Below are 15,422 nucleotides of genomic sequence, written 5' to 3'. Positions count from 1 at the left end.
ATCTGATAAACCCTCCATTTGGAGGTCATAAGATGTGAACTTTGTAACAAAATAATCATCATGAAGATTATCAATCGGATCGAGCAAAGTTTTTGGAGCTGCACATTGTGTTTCCAAAATGGAACATGATTGGACAGTACCAAATGGAGTACAACAAGGGCAGTGCTTTTTTTATCTGTACTAACTATTGTTTCAGTCGTGTGTTTCAATCAACGAGATAAGAATCTCTGTCAGCTGAGGTTGCATTTCTCCAACACCAAACAAAGAAAAATCCTGTAAATGAAGGTGAATCACTTCACAAAACTGACATCAGATTTATTGGAAGATATCCACACATCCTTCATTTACAGTTGCATCTCAGAGTTGTTCGGAGGTTAGGATGACTGCATGTTCTAATCCCAGATTGACCTACTTAAAGTCCTTGGTTTGTCAGAACAATTCCCATGCTCATGTGATTCACCAAAGAGGTAAAAGGCTCATCCTTAATTGTTGTTGCACAGGTGGTCTTATAGTCTATGGCAGTGGCAGTTCGCTGTGCAGAATTGCATCCCTTGGGATTGCCAGAAAGCTATGCTCATTGGTTCAAATACTAGATTCACATCAATTGTTTCTTGGTTTCTTAGCATCATACTTGTGCCCGTGGATTTTCCCAAAGTTGGAGGGGCGGTCGGTTAGCCTAGCGGGTAAAGCGTTCGCTTGTCACGCTGAAGACCCCGGTTCGATTCCCGACATATGAGCTCATCAACATCACATTGCACCTAATTGATGAGCTGTTAAATATGCAACTATACATTGGATTGTAAATATGTTTAGGTAGATGCTGTCAAACAGCATAATGTAGCCTCTACTCTGTACATGACCTTGGTGGTAGGTTATAACAGCCACTCGCTCACTGGACTGATTTTATATTTGCTTCACCTTTTCATGGACACCTTGAATGATGGATCATTATTTGAGAGTGATTCATAAACACATGCTCATGATACTGTTGGAACAGTACAATGGAGATTAACTGTTGTCTGTGTGATGAAGGGAAGCACTTTTCATCTCGCCACAAACTGATAGCATTGGCATCGTTCACGTTTGTCTGTCCCCTCTTTGTTTGTTTGTTTATGTATGTGTAATTTAAGGCAGCACGCAGCAATATTCCAGTCACATGACGGCGGTCTGTAAATAATCTACCAGTTATATACTCAATTGGTCAAGCGTCCCTGACCACCAGATCCGTTAGTCGCCTTTTACGACAAGCATTGGTTGCTGAAGACCATTTCTAACCCGGAATTTTCACGGTGACTGCCGCCTCTATATGGCCTTTACAGCAAGCATTCTTGACTTGACGACCCTGAGTCACGAAACTGTTCATAGGCATGAGCAATGTCATAATGTGCCTGAGCCTGGTCGCAAAGCTCGCCCTTTATAAGTCTTTTAGAGTTTTTGATAATTGTATAGCCGTCGATAGCTGTAGTCACGACGTTGAAGACAAAACCACCATAGAACAACACTTCTCCAAACGCTGATAACCCCTTAACCACAGATTTAGATGTCTTTGCTGCTGTAGTCCCAGCATCTGCCAGAATCGGAAGAACTTCATCAATCTGCGCCACTTCAAATGCCTCCAGTCCAATTTTTATCGGACCTTTAATCATTCCTGAGACACCCGAAGTGACGATTCCAAAATATTCAGCCTCCGAAAGTATGTGTAAAAGTCTTTCGTTATCCTGGTTGAATTGATCTGTCTTGGCTTTGATCTGTTTCCACATTTCCTTTTTGGCTGCCATTCTTTTTCGGTGAATAGCAAAGGATGTACATCCTGAGACAACACCTACAGCAGCACCCGTCAGCGAGACAATCAGACTCGTTCCAAAGGTGGCAAAGGCCAATCCAAAACCAACGAAGCCCAATATGGAGGATATCATCCCGACAGTTGCTGCGGCAATGTCTGCTTTGTCAGCATCAGAGTAGATTTTCTCTACCTCTACGCCGTATGTATAGTGAAGCTGGATCAGATGATTGAGAAACTCGTCCCTGGATCCCCGCGTAGACTTAAAGGAAGCCGTGAACTGTCTCCGTATCCATTCAAGTTCATCTACAAGCAAACAGATTATTTCGATTAATTGAAATATACAGTTGGAACGTAATGTTTTTAGATTTCCGTTGCAACAACTCGCTGTGCAACGTGCCACTTTGTCGTGACAGAATCTGATGTTCGATTTGTCGATTCCCCCAAATATGATTCTTTGTTTGTCAGAACCAAGTCCGTGCTGAGGTTTCACCAAAGTGGTAAAACCTCTAGGACCTTATCACTTTGGGACTATAACATTACCTGGACTCTCAAATGTAATCGTCATCACCATGTTAGTTCCAACCAAGTCAGTGCTCTCCTCTTCAAGGTCAAGGTCATCAGTAGCATCAGTAACAAGTAGGGTCGCTTTCATTTTCTTTCTTCCAACAAAAAATGCCTTGAAGTTTGCTGTAGAAGAACAATACTGCATATACACTCGGCAGTAAACTCGACCCCTTCGTGTTTTGATATTCAGAATTCCAATAAAATACATTTTCAAAGGACATATTTAGGTGTTTCAAGAGGGTTTACAGTATGTCCACGATCATGTAATTTGCTCTCTGACTGTGCTTGTGAAGGCCGGTGCAATCAGCATTAGCTGGCGCTAAGATTGTTTTATTAAGTGCCTTCAATTTGTATAGCTATTACTCCTGGTTATATGTGAAATTGTCACAGGTAAAGTTGCAAATTCACTTACCCCATTTTACAAGGACATATCTTTTAACTGCTTTAGTGGCAGAAAGGACACACTTTTTTATTGCTGAAAAGAAGGATATATATACACTATGGGTGAACTAGACAGAGTGGATTTAGAATAAAATCAAACGATCATAGGACGGCATATTGAGTGAGTAAATGTTTTAACGCCAAACACATTCCAGCAACACCATGACGGTCTGTAAATAATGGAGTCTGTGTCAAAAACCAGTGGTTGATATTATGAGCAACCTCCGATGTCGCCAGGATATGACGCGTAATTAAGCACGTAACTGATCAACTATATCTAATTCAGTCGCTAGGAGGAAGGATCTATTGGGATGTCCCCGCGGAAGGAATGGAGTATTGGGATGTTTTATAAGCAAATAATCAGTTTATTGCGTGATGACGTTGGTTTCAATATTACACTAAGAAATCAACATTAACTTTGATCCCGAATTATATAAATCGCCAATTCCGCTGATGTTCAAGGAAGGCATTATCCCGGGTGTTAGAATATAGAAATAGGAGTTATACCGCTGTACATGTATATGATAATGAAATAGTTTGCTGTGATGATTGGATAATAACTTTAACATGTGAGGAACATTATTCGGAAACGACATCCGGTCTTACCTCGGACTCGGCTCCCGTTGTTACCCATAGTAAATGTCTGTTGCAGGTGTTGTAATCAAGGGTGTTGCTTCTGTAAACGAAGTACAAGACTGCCCGTGAATGTAACCCTTGCAAATAAAAGATTAATGAAAGAAAGATGTATTAGAACCTACTTTTGGAGTATTTATGAGACAGAAAGGGGAGCCTGACACACGTTGAAGGCCTATAAGCAACCGAATGTAAGACTTTCAACAAACTGACCAATTCTCAAGAACATTACATGGCAACGAGTACACTGAAAATGAGTTCGTTTTTTAAATTTCTGTTGTGTCTCTTACAGCCAGGGGAGGGGGAGTTTGTTGCTGTCTACCCTACATACAAACACATTGCTCAAAGTCAACCGAACTAAAACTAATTGTGGAATAAGAAAACAAATCCATGCTATTGGTTCATTTACAACAAAAACATGACACATTTGATACAATTGTATAATTAGAAAGACCCACACGCGGGGAAACAAACAAATATTAAACAATAAACGATGAAGGATACATACATCAATATTTTAAGTTTTAATGAAGGTACCTTGTAAATCTTTATTTCCTGAATAGGAAATTAAACTTGACTTTTCACTTAAATACACATGTCACATTAGTCATTTCCACAGTATTCCAGCTCCAGGAAAATAAAAGATATGTCGACAATACGGCTACAAGAACCAGTCTCACCAGCCTGGGTATACAAGACAGAGTTGTCGCCCCTGTACATATGTCAAGGTGACACGTGATACTGTTTAAGACGAAAGAACTCACTGATCAAAACTGTCTCCTCCGCTGACAAAGTTGCAGCTGTTAATGCTCTCACATCCACATACATTCAGCCGAATTCAAATCTTCAGCCATGCTGACCACGATCATTCGAGTGTTCACCGACTCTACTAACTATAGACAATGGAACCAGACAAAGACCAGCGACGAATAATGTATTCATTATATGACGAGGAGAGAGTGAAATGGGGAGGGGAGTATATGTCTGTATCCTCCATTGCTTTGGCATTAGGTGTATTGGGGCTACACAAGACATACTCACTGTTTACAGTTTGTGAAAGAGAATCATTGCGGCGTAAAAGGTAACTGATATGTATGTTACGGACCCCGCTAGACTGCGTCATTTGGAGCAGAACAAGACCACTGTCGATCAATATCAGATGTCTGGCAGTACTGTGTAGCTAATACCTCAGTAACACGGTCAAAGACGGTCGTTATTTTGTTATGGTTTTTTTATAAGCCTATGCTTATGTATTTGTTAATATGTATTTGTGTAATACTCCGTGATCCGCATATGAAGTGGGATGTCCGATGTCTTTAACAATGTTCACAAATAAATTCGGAGCAGAGTGTGAAGATATTATAGCACACTCTTTGGAACTAGAAACTAGGCGTTGCTTACCTCAAGACGGCACCTACACTGATAAATCCACGACTTTACATTCACTCGATGTTTAGACGCCGTGAGTGACTGCGATCTGCCTTTTCCAATGCTAGATTTGTTCGTATACCAGACAGAGGGTGTAGATATCCTTTGTCGTTAGCATGCAGAGCGTCAATGTGGGAATGTAAACGTATTGTATTAGCAGGTATGGGGATACTTAAAGTGCCACATCTGACTCTCTTTGTTTGGACAGTCCGTAAAATGAATATCGGCAAACTGACGTGGGCCTATTAATATCTTCACACCGGGAATTCCGTAATATGAGATGCCAGAGCGGCCCTTTATATAAATGCAGTGCCTGCAGCGTATGTCATTGTGTGTGCTGGGCCCTATTCGACAAAAGCAATCTGAGCTTATGCTTATAAATTCAGTTAATACCTTTGCCGCGGGACGATGGAATCTCCCATATTTCAACACAGATAGCAACACAGAGATTGTTTTGGAGGTATCTGGGCCCCAGTATTTGTAATAAACAATAATGTGTTCCAGATTATACTAAAGTGAGTATGGTTTTACGCCGCTTTTAGCAATATTCCAGCACTATCACGGCGGGGGACGGCAGTAATGGGCTTCTCACATTGTACCTACGTCTTCGGCGTGACGAGCGAACGCTTTAACCACTAGGCTACCCGACCGCCCCAGATTACACTAGGAAAATAACTTTGCCTCAGGTTTGAGACGAAAACGTATGTCTTGGCATGTCTTGAAACTGAACGAAAACTATTCTGTTTGTCAAAATAGTAAGTGATCAACGCCTTTACAGATATGATAGGCAATAACTGATCTACATGTACCCTTACTTTTAGAGAGTTAGTTACAGTTGCGACCATGGCTACATGCAACAATATTGTGTGTGATTGTGCCCCGATGGCGTGGAGCGTTGGTCATGTTTTGTTTGTTTCTTTGTTGTTTATTCCGCACTCAGCAATATTCCAGCTATATGACGGCGGTCTGTAAATAATCGAGTCTGTACCGAACAGTTATTGATATCATGACACACGCAATTGGAATACGATGACATGCATCAACCTAGTCAGCAATCCTGACCGATCCCGTTAGTTGCCTTTTACGACAAGCATTCGTAGTCATCTGTAACGGCAAGCATGGGTTGCTGAAGACCTTTTCTACCCCGGATCTTCAAGGGTCTGTTGGTCATGCAACCAACCGCTATAGGCCCATATACAGACATCTTTTATATAGCTGGGTTATTGTTGACTGCAAGGTTAGGTAAGGCCAGACTTCCTTTTTGATTTACGGATTTCGTTTGTGAAACATTTGACCGATAGGTCGAATAATAAATTAAAATAAAAAGCACTGTACGGGAGTGTTTTAATCATCTTAAAGTTTAATTTGAATCGGTAAAGTGATAAACAAAACGGTGATTTATTGTTGAACAATTTCTGTTTTAGTCATAAAACTTCCTTTGATTGTTTATTATCAAAGCGAACTTTACCATCGGCATCGTAAAACGTGATCTGAATTTGTTATTTTTAAGTCGACGGATCCGTAAACTAAGCAAAGAAAATAAATGTGAGGCCAGATGATCAAACAAAGTAATATAGCTTCACATTCCCAATTTATTGGCCGAGTAACATATGCAGTATTTACAGGGTTTTTTTTCCACCTCCGCTCAATCCATGGCTAGGCTCGTCTGTGTTCTGAACAAGAAAGATTGTCCAGAATACCGTGGACAAGATTGGGTGCCAAAGTAGTTCAGTTTTTCATGGTGTGTCAGCTTGAGGTGGACGAAAAGATCAAAATGAAAAGGAATGCAGGTCTAAAATACACGGGAATAGTGCTGACAGACCACGAGCATAAGTGGTCCTTCCTCTTGGTTAGGTGTGGGGTGTGTACCAACAATTTGTTCCCGACTGACTAAAAAATATACTGCCTCCAACAAAAGTCCCAGAATTGTTACATATGTTGAGGAAATGTCCATCCAGACCCTTTTCACTTCTTGTTAAATGTATCCTCTTGTGTTTAATCGGTCCTTACAGCAAGCACTCCTGAGCAGATTCTCCCGAATCACGTAACTGTTGATAGACACGTGCTAAGTCCTTATGTGCCCGAGCCTGGTCGCACAGGTCGCCTTTAATAAGTCGCTTAGAGTTGTTGACGATTGTACAAGCGTCAATAACTGCACACACAACATTGAAGACAAAGCCACCATAGAACAACACTTTACCTCCAGCCGTCAGACCCTTAGATGCTTTAGCAGAGGTAGCCCCAACATCAGCAACAAATGGAAGAAATTCCTCACTCTTGGCCACTTGAAGTGCCCCCAGCCCAACTTGTATTGGCCCCTCAATCATTCCCGAGACACCCGATGTAACCAAACCAAAATATTCAGCCTCCGAAAGTATGTGTAAAAGCCTTTCATTTTCCTGGTTGAATTGATCAGTCTTGGCTTTGATCTGTTTCCACATTTCCTTTTTGGCTGCCATTCTTTTTCGGTGAATAGCAAAGGAGGCACAGCCTGACACAACACCTACAGCAGCACCCGCCAGCGAGATGATCAGACTCGCTCCAAAGGTGGCAAAGGTCAATCCAAAACCAACGAAGCCCAACATGGAGGATATAAGCCCGACAGTTGATGCTGCGATGTCTGCTTTGTCAGCTTTAGTGTAGATTTGCTGCACCTGAACTCCGTATGTACTGTGAAGCTGGATCAGCTGATTGAGGAACTCGTCCCTGGAACCGCGCGATGACTTAAATGAAGTGCTGAACTGTCTTCGTATCCACTCGTGTTCTTCTGCCAACAGAAATAGAAAATGAGTACCATCACATTAAGATAGTGATGCACCGATACATTTCTGTTGAAGTGCTAAAAGGTCAACACAGGTCTCATTGAAATTGGGGCAGTAGTGGACGTGTCGTCAATTCGCTGTTCAGAGGTTTCCCGTTAGGTGGGCCGGAAACCAGGCGTTTCCCGTTAGGTGGGCCGGAAACCAGATGTTTCCCGTTAGGTGGGCCGGAAACCAGAGGGTTCCCGTTAGGTGGGCCGGAAACCAGAGGGTTCCCGTTAGGTGGGCCGGAAACCAGAGGTTTCCCGTTAGGTGGGCCGGAAACCAGAGGGTTCCCGTTAGGTGGGCCGGAAACCAGGGGTTTCCCGTTAGGTGGGCCGGAAACCAGGGGTTTCCCGTTAGGTGGGCCGGAAACCAGAGGGTTCCCGTTAGGTGGGCCGGAAACCAGGGGTTTCCCGTTAGGTGGGCCGGAAACCAGGGGTTTCCCGATAGGTGGGCCGGAAACCAGAGGGTTCCCGTTAGGTGGGCCGGAAACCAGGGGTTTCCCGTTAGGTGGGCCGGAAACCAGGGGTTTCCCGTTAGGTGGGCCGGAAACCAGGGGTTTCCCGTTAGGTGGGCCGGAAACCAGGCGTTTCCCGTTAGGTGGGCCGGAAATGAGTGATCATGGGTTCGAATTCCAGATTCGTGCTCATTATGTTTCTAGGTTTGTACTATTCCCATGCTGGTGGGTCTCACCAAAGGCCTGAATCATTCCTCCCACGTCAAGTGGACACACCGTGATGTCCAAAGCGGCGTTAAACCATCACTTACTCACTCACTCACTCACTCACTCACTCACTCACTCAGATACCATGACTTCATAGGTACGTGTAGACAGGTCTTATGTTTATGAGTGTAAAGTTACCTTGACTCTCAAATGTAACCGACAAAACCATGCTGGTTCCGACCACGTCTTTGCTCTCATCATCAAGGTCAAGGTCATCATTTGCTTCAGTGACCAGCAGCTTTGCCTTTATTTTCTGTCTTCCCGCAAAGGTCGCCTTTAAATTTGCTGAAAACAGATATTTACCAGGTTCTTGTCAATCAGAACATTCTTTTCAAGTTCGTGTATCACTCACTCACTCACTCGTTACGCCAACACGGAATCTGCTTCTGCTGGGGAGTTTGCACAATCCACACAACGTTTTTTAAGAACTTTCCAATTATGTCATTTAATTTATGGGATTAAGGTTATTTAAAATGTAACTAAATTATCAAAATATTTACAAGATGTTCGCTTACCCCATTTTAGGCAGAAAAACCTCTTGACCTTTTGCCAGACTGAACGCAGTTTTTCGCCTACATCTGAAAAAAAGCCAAAGAACAGATTGTCAGCAAAACAGTCAATAGAAAAGTGACACTGACGCTTTATGATCATGTTAGATATCTTAAGGGTCATCTAATATTTATATTTTTAAATGCACCTTTACATATGTTTTATGTGGTGTTTTATTATATGTTTTCAAAACTAAATTCCGATGTTTTCATTGAAATAGGAATGGACACCGAGGCATTTATTGCATTCGACTACGCATTTTGCAGTTTGACTGTAATATCTATAAATGAAGGAATCACAACGTTGTCTTGTCGTGTCTCCATTGTGAACCTACCCTGGGTTCTGATCTCTTTTTTCCCCATTGCAGAAACCGGCTGAAGTGCTGTCAGTTGAACATAAATCATTGATAATAAGAACAACAACAATACTACTACTAATAATAATCTGTGAGTTTGTACATAAGTCACATTTGTGAAATTCGTTTTTCCTTAGTCAGTCCGGAAGCTAGAGCATTCTAGACGATTACCATTGGACACTGTGACGTCATATACACTGTGACTTCACACATACTGTGTCGTCATATACACTGTGACGTCATATACACTGTGACTTCACACACACACTGTGACGTCATATACACTGTGACGTCCTGCTCATAGAACCTACACATGGATGAAACATTACCCTACATCGTGACGTATCGGAAACGTACACCGTGACGTATCAGAAACATATACTGAGGCGTATCAGAAACATACACTGAGGCGTATCAGAAACATAAACCGAGACGTCTCAGAAACATACCCTGTGATGTATCATCATGAAGCCTTACATCTCATCAACATACATCGTGACGTCTCATCAACATACACAGCGACGTCTCATCAAAATACACCGCGACGTGTCATCAACATACACAGAGACGTCTCATCAACATGGACCGTGCCGTCTCATCAACATACACTGTGCCGTCTCATCAACTCTCAAAGCAACGTCTCATCAACATATTCCGTGACGTCTCATCAACATACACAGCGACGTCTCATCAACATATTCCGTGACTTCTCATCAACATACACAGCGACGTCTCATCAACACGGACCGTGCCGTCTCATCAACATACACAGTGACGTCTCATCCACATACACAGTGACGACTCATCAACATACACAGCGACGTCTCATCAACATACACAGCGACGTCTCATCAACATATACAGCGACGTCTCATCCACATACACCGCGACGTGTCATCAACATACACAGAGACGTCTCATCAACATGGACCGTGCCGTCTCATCAACATACACTGTGCCGTCTCATCAACTCTCAAAGCAACGTCTCATCAACATATTCCGTGACGTCTCATCAACATACACAGCGACGTCTCATCAACATATTCCGTGACTTCTCATCAACATACACAGCGACGTCTCATCAACACGGACCGTGCCGTCTCATCAACATACACAGTGACGTCTCATCCACATACACAGTGACGACTCATCAACATACACAGCGACGTCTCATCAACATACACAGCGACGTCTCATCAACATATACAGCGACGTCTCATCCACATACACAGCGACGTCTCATCAACATACACAGCGACGTCTCATCAACATTCACCGTAACGTCTCATCCACATACACATCGACGTCTCATCCACATATACAGCGACGTCTCATCAACATATACAGCGACGTCTCATCAACATACACAGCGACGTCTCATCCACATATACAGCGACGCCTCATCAACAAACACAGCGACGTCTCATCAACATACACAGCGACGTCTCATCAACATACACAGCGACGTCTCATCCACATACACAGCGACGTCTCATCAACATACACAGCGACGTTTCATCAACATATACAACGACGTCTCATCAACATATACAACGACGTCTCATCAGCATACACAGCGACGTCTCATCAACATACACAGCGACGTCTCATCAACATATACAGCGACGTCTCATCAACATATACAGCGACGTCTCATTCACATACACAGCGACGCCTCATCCACATATACAGCGACGTCTCATCCACATACACAGCGACGTCTCATCCACATACACAGCGACGTTTCATCAGCATACACAGCGACGTCTCATGAACATAGGGGTATAGTTGAGATAGCCTTTGGCGACATTAAGCTGACACGCCGTGATTTAACTGGAATACTGTTAAAAGCGGCGTTAATCCCAACTCACTCACTCACTTAATTGGTTATGTAATGCGGTTAGTGGGGTCGGGGTGGGGAGGGGTGGGACGAAAGTTGAAAAGAACCCCTAATTGTACTCAAATGTACAGTCGAAGCGCTGCCATCGCTTTTTGGAAGGTCTGGTTAATTGAATTAATTGACCCTCTCTGATTGTGACTATGTTTGTGTGAGTATGTTTGTGTTTGTGTTTTAATATCCAGTGATTGAGTGAAATGAACGTTGTTTGCACTGATCGAGTCTGGGCCAGGAAAACCAGTAACTGAACGCACGAGCAACGCGCAGTCAGCCTGACCATCCGTTTCCTGATTTCGAAACCTATTCTGACCAGGAGTCCAACAGGATTAAACTTAAGCGACGTTTGGTAAGCAAGGGACGTTTGTCTTTCCCAATGTTGTAAGGATAAACACGATATGCGTTACGTAGTATTAGGGTTTCAAAAGTGAGCAATGAGACCCAGATGGGAAAATTGGGTGGAATTCGGGATCCAGGGGAAGGAATTGGCACCTGACTTTTGGCTTTGATATTTAGAATAATTAGAGCACAATACTTTCGACTTTCGTGGATTTATAGGAAAAATATACTTACTGTTTAAGGCCTGTGTCGGAGAAGAAAGGAGGCAGCTACTACCCAGCTCGACCACTCGCTCACATGTGAGTAGGCGTGTCACTTTTCAGGAAATAAATACCGATGGAACTTTAAACAACATGGGCCGGTTTCCGGGTAATGACATGTGCATGTATTGACGGGTTTAGTCCACAAGTAGATGGGTCATATGACAACACTTGCCAAATTCATTAATCAGCCATATCGAACACTATAATCAAGGTCAAAGCTAATGGGATTAGAACTTGCGTGAAGTTGCTGAATGGTTAAACATGCTGATGTTTCTGAAATAGTGAGCGAGTTGGGTTTAACGCCGCTTTTAACAGTATTCCAGTAATATCACGGCGTGGGAGGAAAGCCTGAAATGATGCAGGTCTCAGACGTTTACCACTTCGGTGAAACCCACGAGCACGGGTATGGTGCTGACAAAAACAGAAACATAATCGGGACGAACCCGGATTCGAACCCACAATCACAGGTTTCTGGCGTGCCCAAGGGACGCAACTCTGCACAGCGAATCGCGGCGCCTTAGACGACTGGGCCACCCGTGACCCCGTTTTTTAAATAGAACAGGGTGTAAGGTTGTCCCTTTGTTATAAACATGACATCAAGTTCCATTATCACATTGTGTGAGTGAATTTTACGCCGCTTTTAGCAATATTCCAGCAATATCACGGCGGGGACACCAGAAATGGGCTTCACACGTTGTACCCATGTGGGGTATCGAACCCGGATCTTTGACGAGCGAACGCTTTAACCACTATGCTATCAGACCGCCCCCTTTATCACATTAACGTTGTAATGCCGTTTAGTACACTGACGTGATGTGTCTTATCCTAAAAAGTGTCACTCAGTAAAACCTCGTTAATCCGGACACTGTTATACGGGAACGCCGTGTTCTGTATGATCTCGTTGTGACCGTATGACCATTAATCCGTTCCCATTACTCCTTAAACCGGAAAATGTCACTGCGGACCGTACCGTCCGGATTAACAAGGTTTTACTGTAAACACATTGCACAATGTATTTATGACGCGACACAGTACAAACAAGTACAAAGCGGTAATTTTAGTATCGAACTAAAGTTATCTACTCAAAATGTATTCTTCTTCTCTGCCTCCATTACGTGTTATTCAAAGAATCTTGCAAAATTTTGACCCAGTTGTGTGACGCGATGTACACATTTCCTCGGTTGTCTTCGTTTGTTTTGGTATACTAGGGTGAAGATTCTAGGTTAGAACTGGTCTTCAGCAACCCATGCTTGTAAGAGGCGACTAACGGGATAGGGTGGTCAGGCTTGCTGGCTTGGTTGATGAGTTAATGTGTTCGTGATATCCCAATTGCTTGGATCAATGCTCCTCATGTCAATCACGTCATAAGACTCGATGACTTAAAGACTCCCGTCATGTAGCTGAAATATTGCTGGTTGCGGCGTTAAACAACAAACAGACCAAACCAAACTTCAGTTTCTTTCCAAATGTTTAACTCTGCTGCGTTTCAGACAAGAATATTGTGTAAAATCGGTCATGGTTATTTATCAGAGAAATTAACACGTGGGTCCTGGGATAAATAGAATGTCACTTTATGGCTTGTCGTAAGAGAATACTCAGACCGCCGAAATACTGCTGGAATACCGCTAAAAGCGGCCTAAAACCCAACTCATTCACTGCCTCAATTACGCCTAGGCGGTGGTGGTATTGAAGGCACAACAGAAAGCAACGATCCAATATCAACAGAAAATGTACTCATTCGCATGGTTGTAGTCGTTTATGTCAGCGCCATTGTTCATGACGTCACGAAACAAACAATAAGTTGTTTGAGCGATATTATAAATTGCTAAACGAGGAAGGTGAGTGAGTGAGTATGGTTTTACGCCGCTTTTAGCAATATTCCAGCAATATCACGACGCGGACACCAGAAATGGGCTTCACACATTGTACCCATGTCGGGAATCGAACCCGGGTCTTCGGCGTGACGAGCGAACGCTTAACCACTAGGCTACCCGACCGCCCCTAAACGAGGAAAGGAAAACCTTGTGTGTAACCGTTTCGTCGCTGAGCTATATCGAGCACTCCTTCGTGTAAATTGAGACAGAAACCGAAACTTAAGGGCAGCGAAAATACTTCCATTGTTTGATTGCGTCCAATCACATCCGGTGGCGCCTGTACAGCCCGTAGGCGTCTGGCCACAGCTGGCTCAGTCTCTTCATATCTAAGATGACAGCCTCCGTGGTGTAGTGGATAAAGCCTCTGCCCGGAGAGGGCGAAATCTTTGGTTCGATCCCTGAACGTGTCATGCCAAAATAGGGGGCACGGGTGGCCCAAATGTGAAAGTCGCCGCGTTTTGCTGTGCAGAGTTTCGTCCCTTGGGCACGCCAGAAACCTATGATTGTTCGAATCCCGAATCACCGTGCTCGTGGAGATGACACACCGTGATATAACTGCAATAATGTTAAACGGCGTTAAACCTAACTCACTTACTCAAACCAAAAAATTGTTACTCTAGCTGGCGTTCGACTTTAAGGGGAAATGCGGCATGGTATATCTAACAACACACGCACGCACGCACACATTCACATTCACACATGCATGCCAGTCTCTCTATAAGTGCAATAAGGTAAACGTCAAACCCTACTTCACCTCACCTGATATCTAAAGTGGCCAAATGGCGATGCGCGGAATGGCTGGGAACCAGTTTATGGAAGGCCAATTAGGCTGTGAAGAGTTGCGCTCCTTTTCTGTACCCGGATTTCCATACCAGGATCCGTTGGAGGTGGGTTCAAAGATTCGTCCAATCACGTTCCTTGCTATCGGCACCGTACGCGTGCTCGAGGTTTCCTTCAAAGGTGCACTTGTCTAAGACCTGCATTACTCCATGCTGTAACTGAAATACTGTTTAAAGCGGCATTAAACCAAACTCACTAACTCACTCACCAAAATAACCAGCTTAGTATTTCAGTTTATGTTCATGTTCGTGTTCAACACATATGAAACTCTTCCCGTTTCGTTCCTATTAATGTAGAAGACATTCGTGTACTCAAGAAGGTAAAACCCATTCTTTTTTATGTCGTAATTACCAAGAAAAGGAAATCGGGTAAGGGAAGCTTTTATCCATCATAAACAGCAAAACCTGCTTATTATTTCATATTTTGCGATCAATATATAAGGAAGTATATATTACATTACACAACAAAACAAAGCACATACATACAAGGTCGTGTTTGTTAAAAAAGTCAGAAATATTCCATTCCATCTTCCTTTGTGATTTGACTATAAAAGTGAAGCATAACAATATACGTTTCCATAATTAGACTTTGAAGGATAGTTTATAGGGGAGACAACTGTGTGGTGAACTTTTCATATTGCCACCAAATCAAACAGAAAGCAGTACTTTTGACCTATTTGGATTTTTACAAAAACAATATTTGAATCATCTTGATGATACACACTTGTTTTTATTTATTTAACAACTTGAGAATGTGTTAAACACTCAACTGGTCAGTTAAGTATTGTTTTCCAATTATATTTCTGAGCATATTCGTACTTGAACCAAGTGAAGCTGATATCAACGGAAAGCATTAAAGCCCGATGTATATTTAATGACAAAATATCCGTTTCAAAATGACACAGGAACAAAATATGTGGATTCTAATGGTTGAA

At 42.9% G+C, this 15,422-nt stretch overlaps 2 protein-coding genes across 3 annotated transcripts; both read right to left on the bottom strand.

The window, feature by feature from the left end:
- Window positions 1-797: 797 nt before the first annotated feature.
- LOC139479898 (uncharacterized) lies at window positions 798-5,059 on the bottom strand. Of its 2 annotated transcripts, none has more exons than XM_071262814.1 (5): window positions 4,823-5,059; window positions 3,395-3,464; window positions 2,760-2,822; window positions 2,324-2,470; window positions 798-2,086 (listed from the first exon to the last, which is right to left on the bottom strand). In XM_071262814.1, the coding sequence occupies exons 2-5, from the start codon at window positions 3,420-3,422 to the stop codon at window positions 1,314-1,316; spliced, it is 1,011 nt and encodes a 336-aa protein (XP_071118915.1). In that variant the 5' UTR covers window positions 3,423-3,464; window positions 4,823-5,059; the 3' UTR covers window positions 798-1,313. The 2 variants fall into 2 exon arrangements, with proteins under 2 accessions (XP_071118915.1, XP_071118917.1); XM_071262816.1 differs by lacking the exon at window positions 4,823-5,059 and adding an exon at window positions 4,186-4,282.
- Window positions 5,060-6,855: 1,796 nt separating this feature from the next.
- LOC139480445 (uncharacterized) lies at window positions 6,856-11,778 on the bottom strand. The gene is made up of 5 exons (XM_071263521.1): window positions 11,746-11,778; window positions 9,258-9,305; window positions 8,890-8,952; window positions 8,513-8,659; window positions 6,856-7,616 (listed from the first exon to the last, which is right to left on the bottom strand). The coding sequence occupies exons 2-5, from the start codon at window positions 9,283-9,285 to the stop codon at window positions 6,856-6,858; spliced, it is 999 nt and encodes a 332-aa protein (XP_071119622.1). The 5' UTR covers window positions 9,286-9,305; window positions 11,746-11,778.
- Between the last annotated feature and the right edge of the window lie 3,644 nt (window positions 11,779-15,422).

Source organism: Haliotis cracherodii, unplaced genomic scaffold (assembly GCF_022045235.1).
Source record: "Haliotis cracherodii isolate W230 unplaced genomic scaffold, xgHalCrac1.p SCAF_4, whole genome shotgun sequence".
Taxonomy (NCBI): Eukaryota; Metazoa; Mollusca; class Gastropoda; order Lepetellida; family Haliotidae; genus Haliotis; species Haliotis cracherodii.
This window is presented reverse-complemented; position numbering and strand designations above follow the sequence as displayed.

Excerpts from the sequence above, each read along its gene's own strand:
- LOC139479898 (XM_071262814.1), bottom strand. The coding sequence starts at position 3,422 with ATGGGTAACAACGGGAGCCGAGTCCGAG. Across the intron at positions 2,823-3,394 it reads CAACGGGAGCCGAGTCCGAG|CAATAAAAAAGTGTGTCCTT; the intron begins GTAAGACCGGAT and ends CCTTCTTTTCAG. Across the intron at positions 2,087-2,323 it reads GATTACATTTGAGAGTCCAG|ATGAACTTGAATGGATACGG; the intron begins GTAATGTTATAG and ends GTTTGCTTGTAG.
- LOC139480445 (XM_071263521.1), bottom strand. The coding sequence starts at position 9,285 with ATGGGGAAAAAAGAGATCAGAACCCAGG. Across the intron at positions 8,953-9,257 it reads AAAAGAGATCAGAACCCAGG|ATGTAGGCGAAAAACTGCGT; the intron begins GTAGGTTCACAA and ends GCTTTTTTTCAG. Across the intron at positions 7,617-8,512 it reads GGTTACATTTGAGAGTCAAG|AAGAACACGAGTGGATACGA; the intron begins GTAACTTTACAC and ends TTCTGTTGGCAG.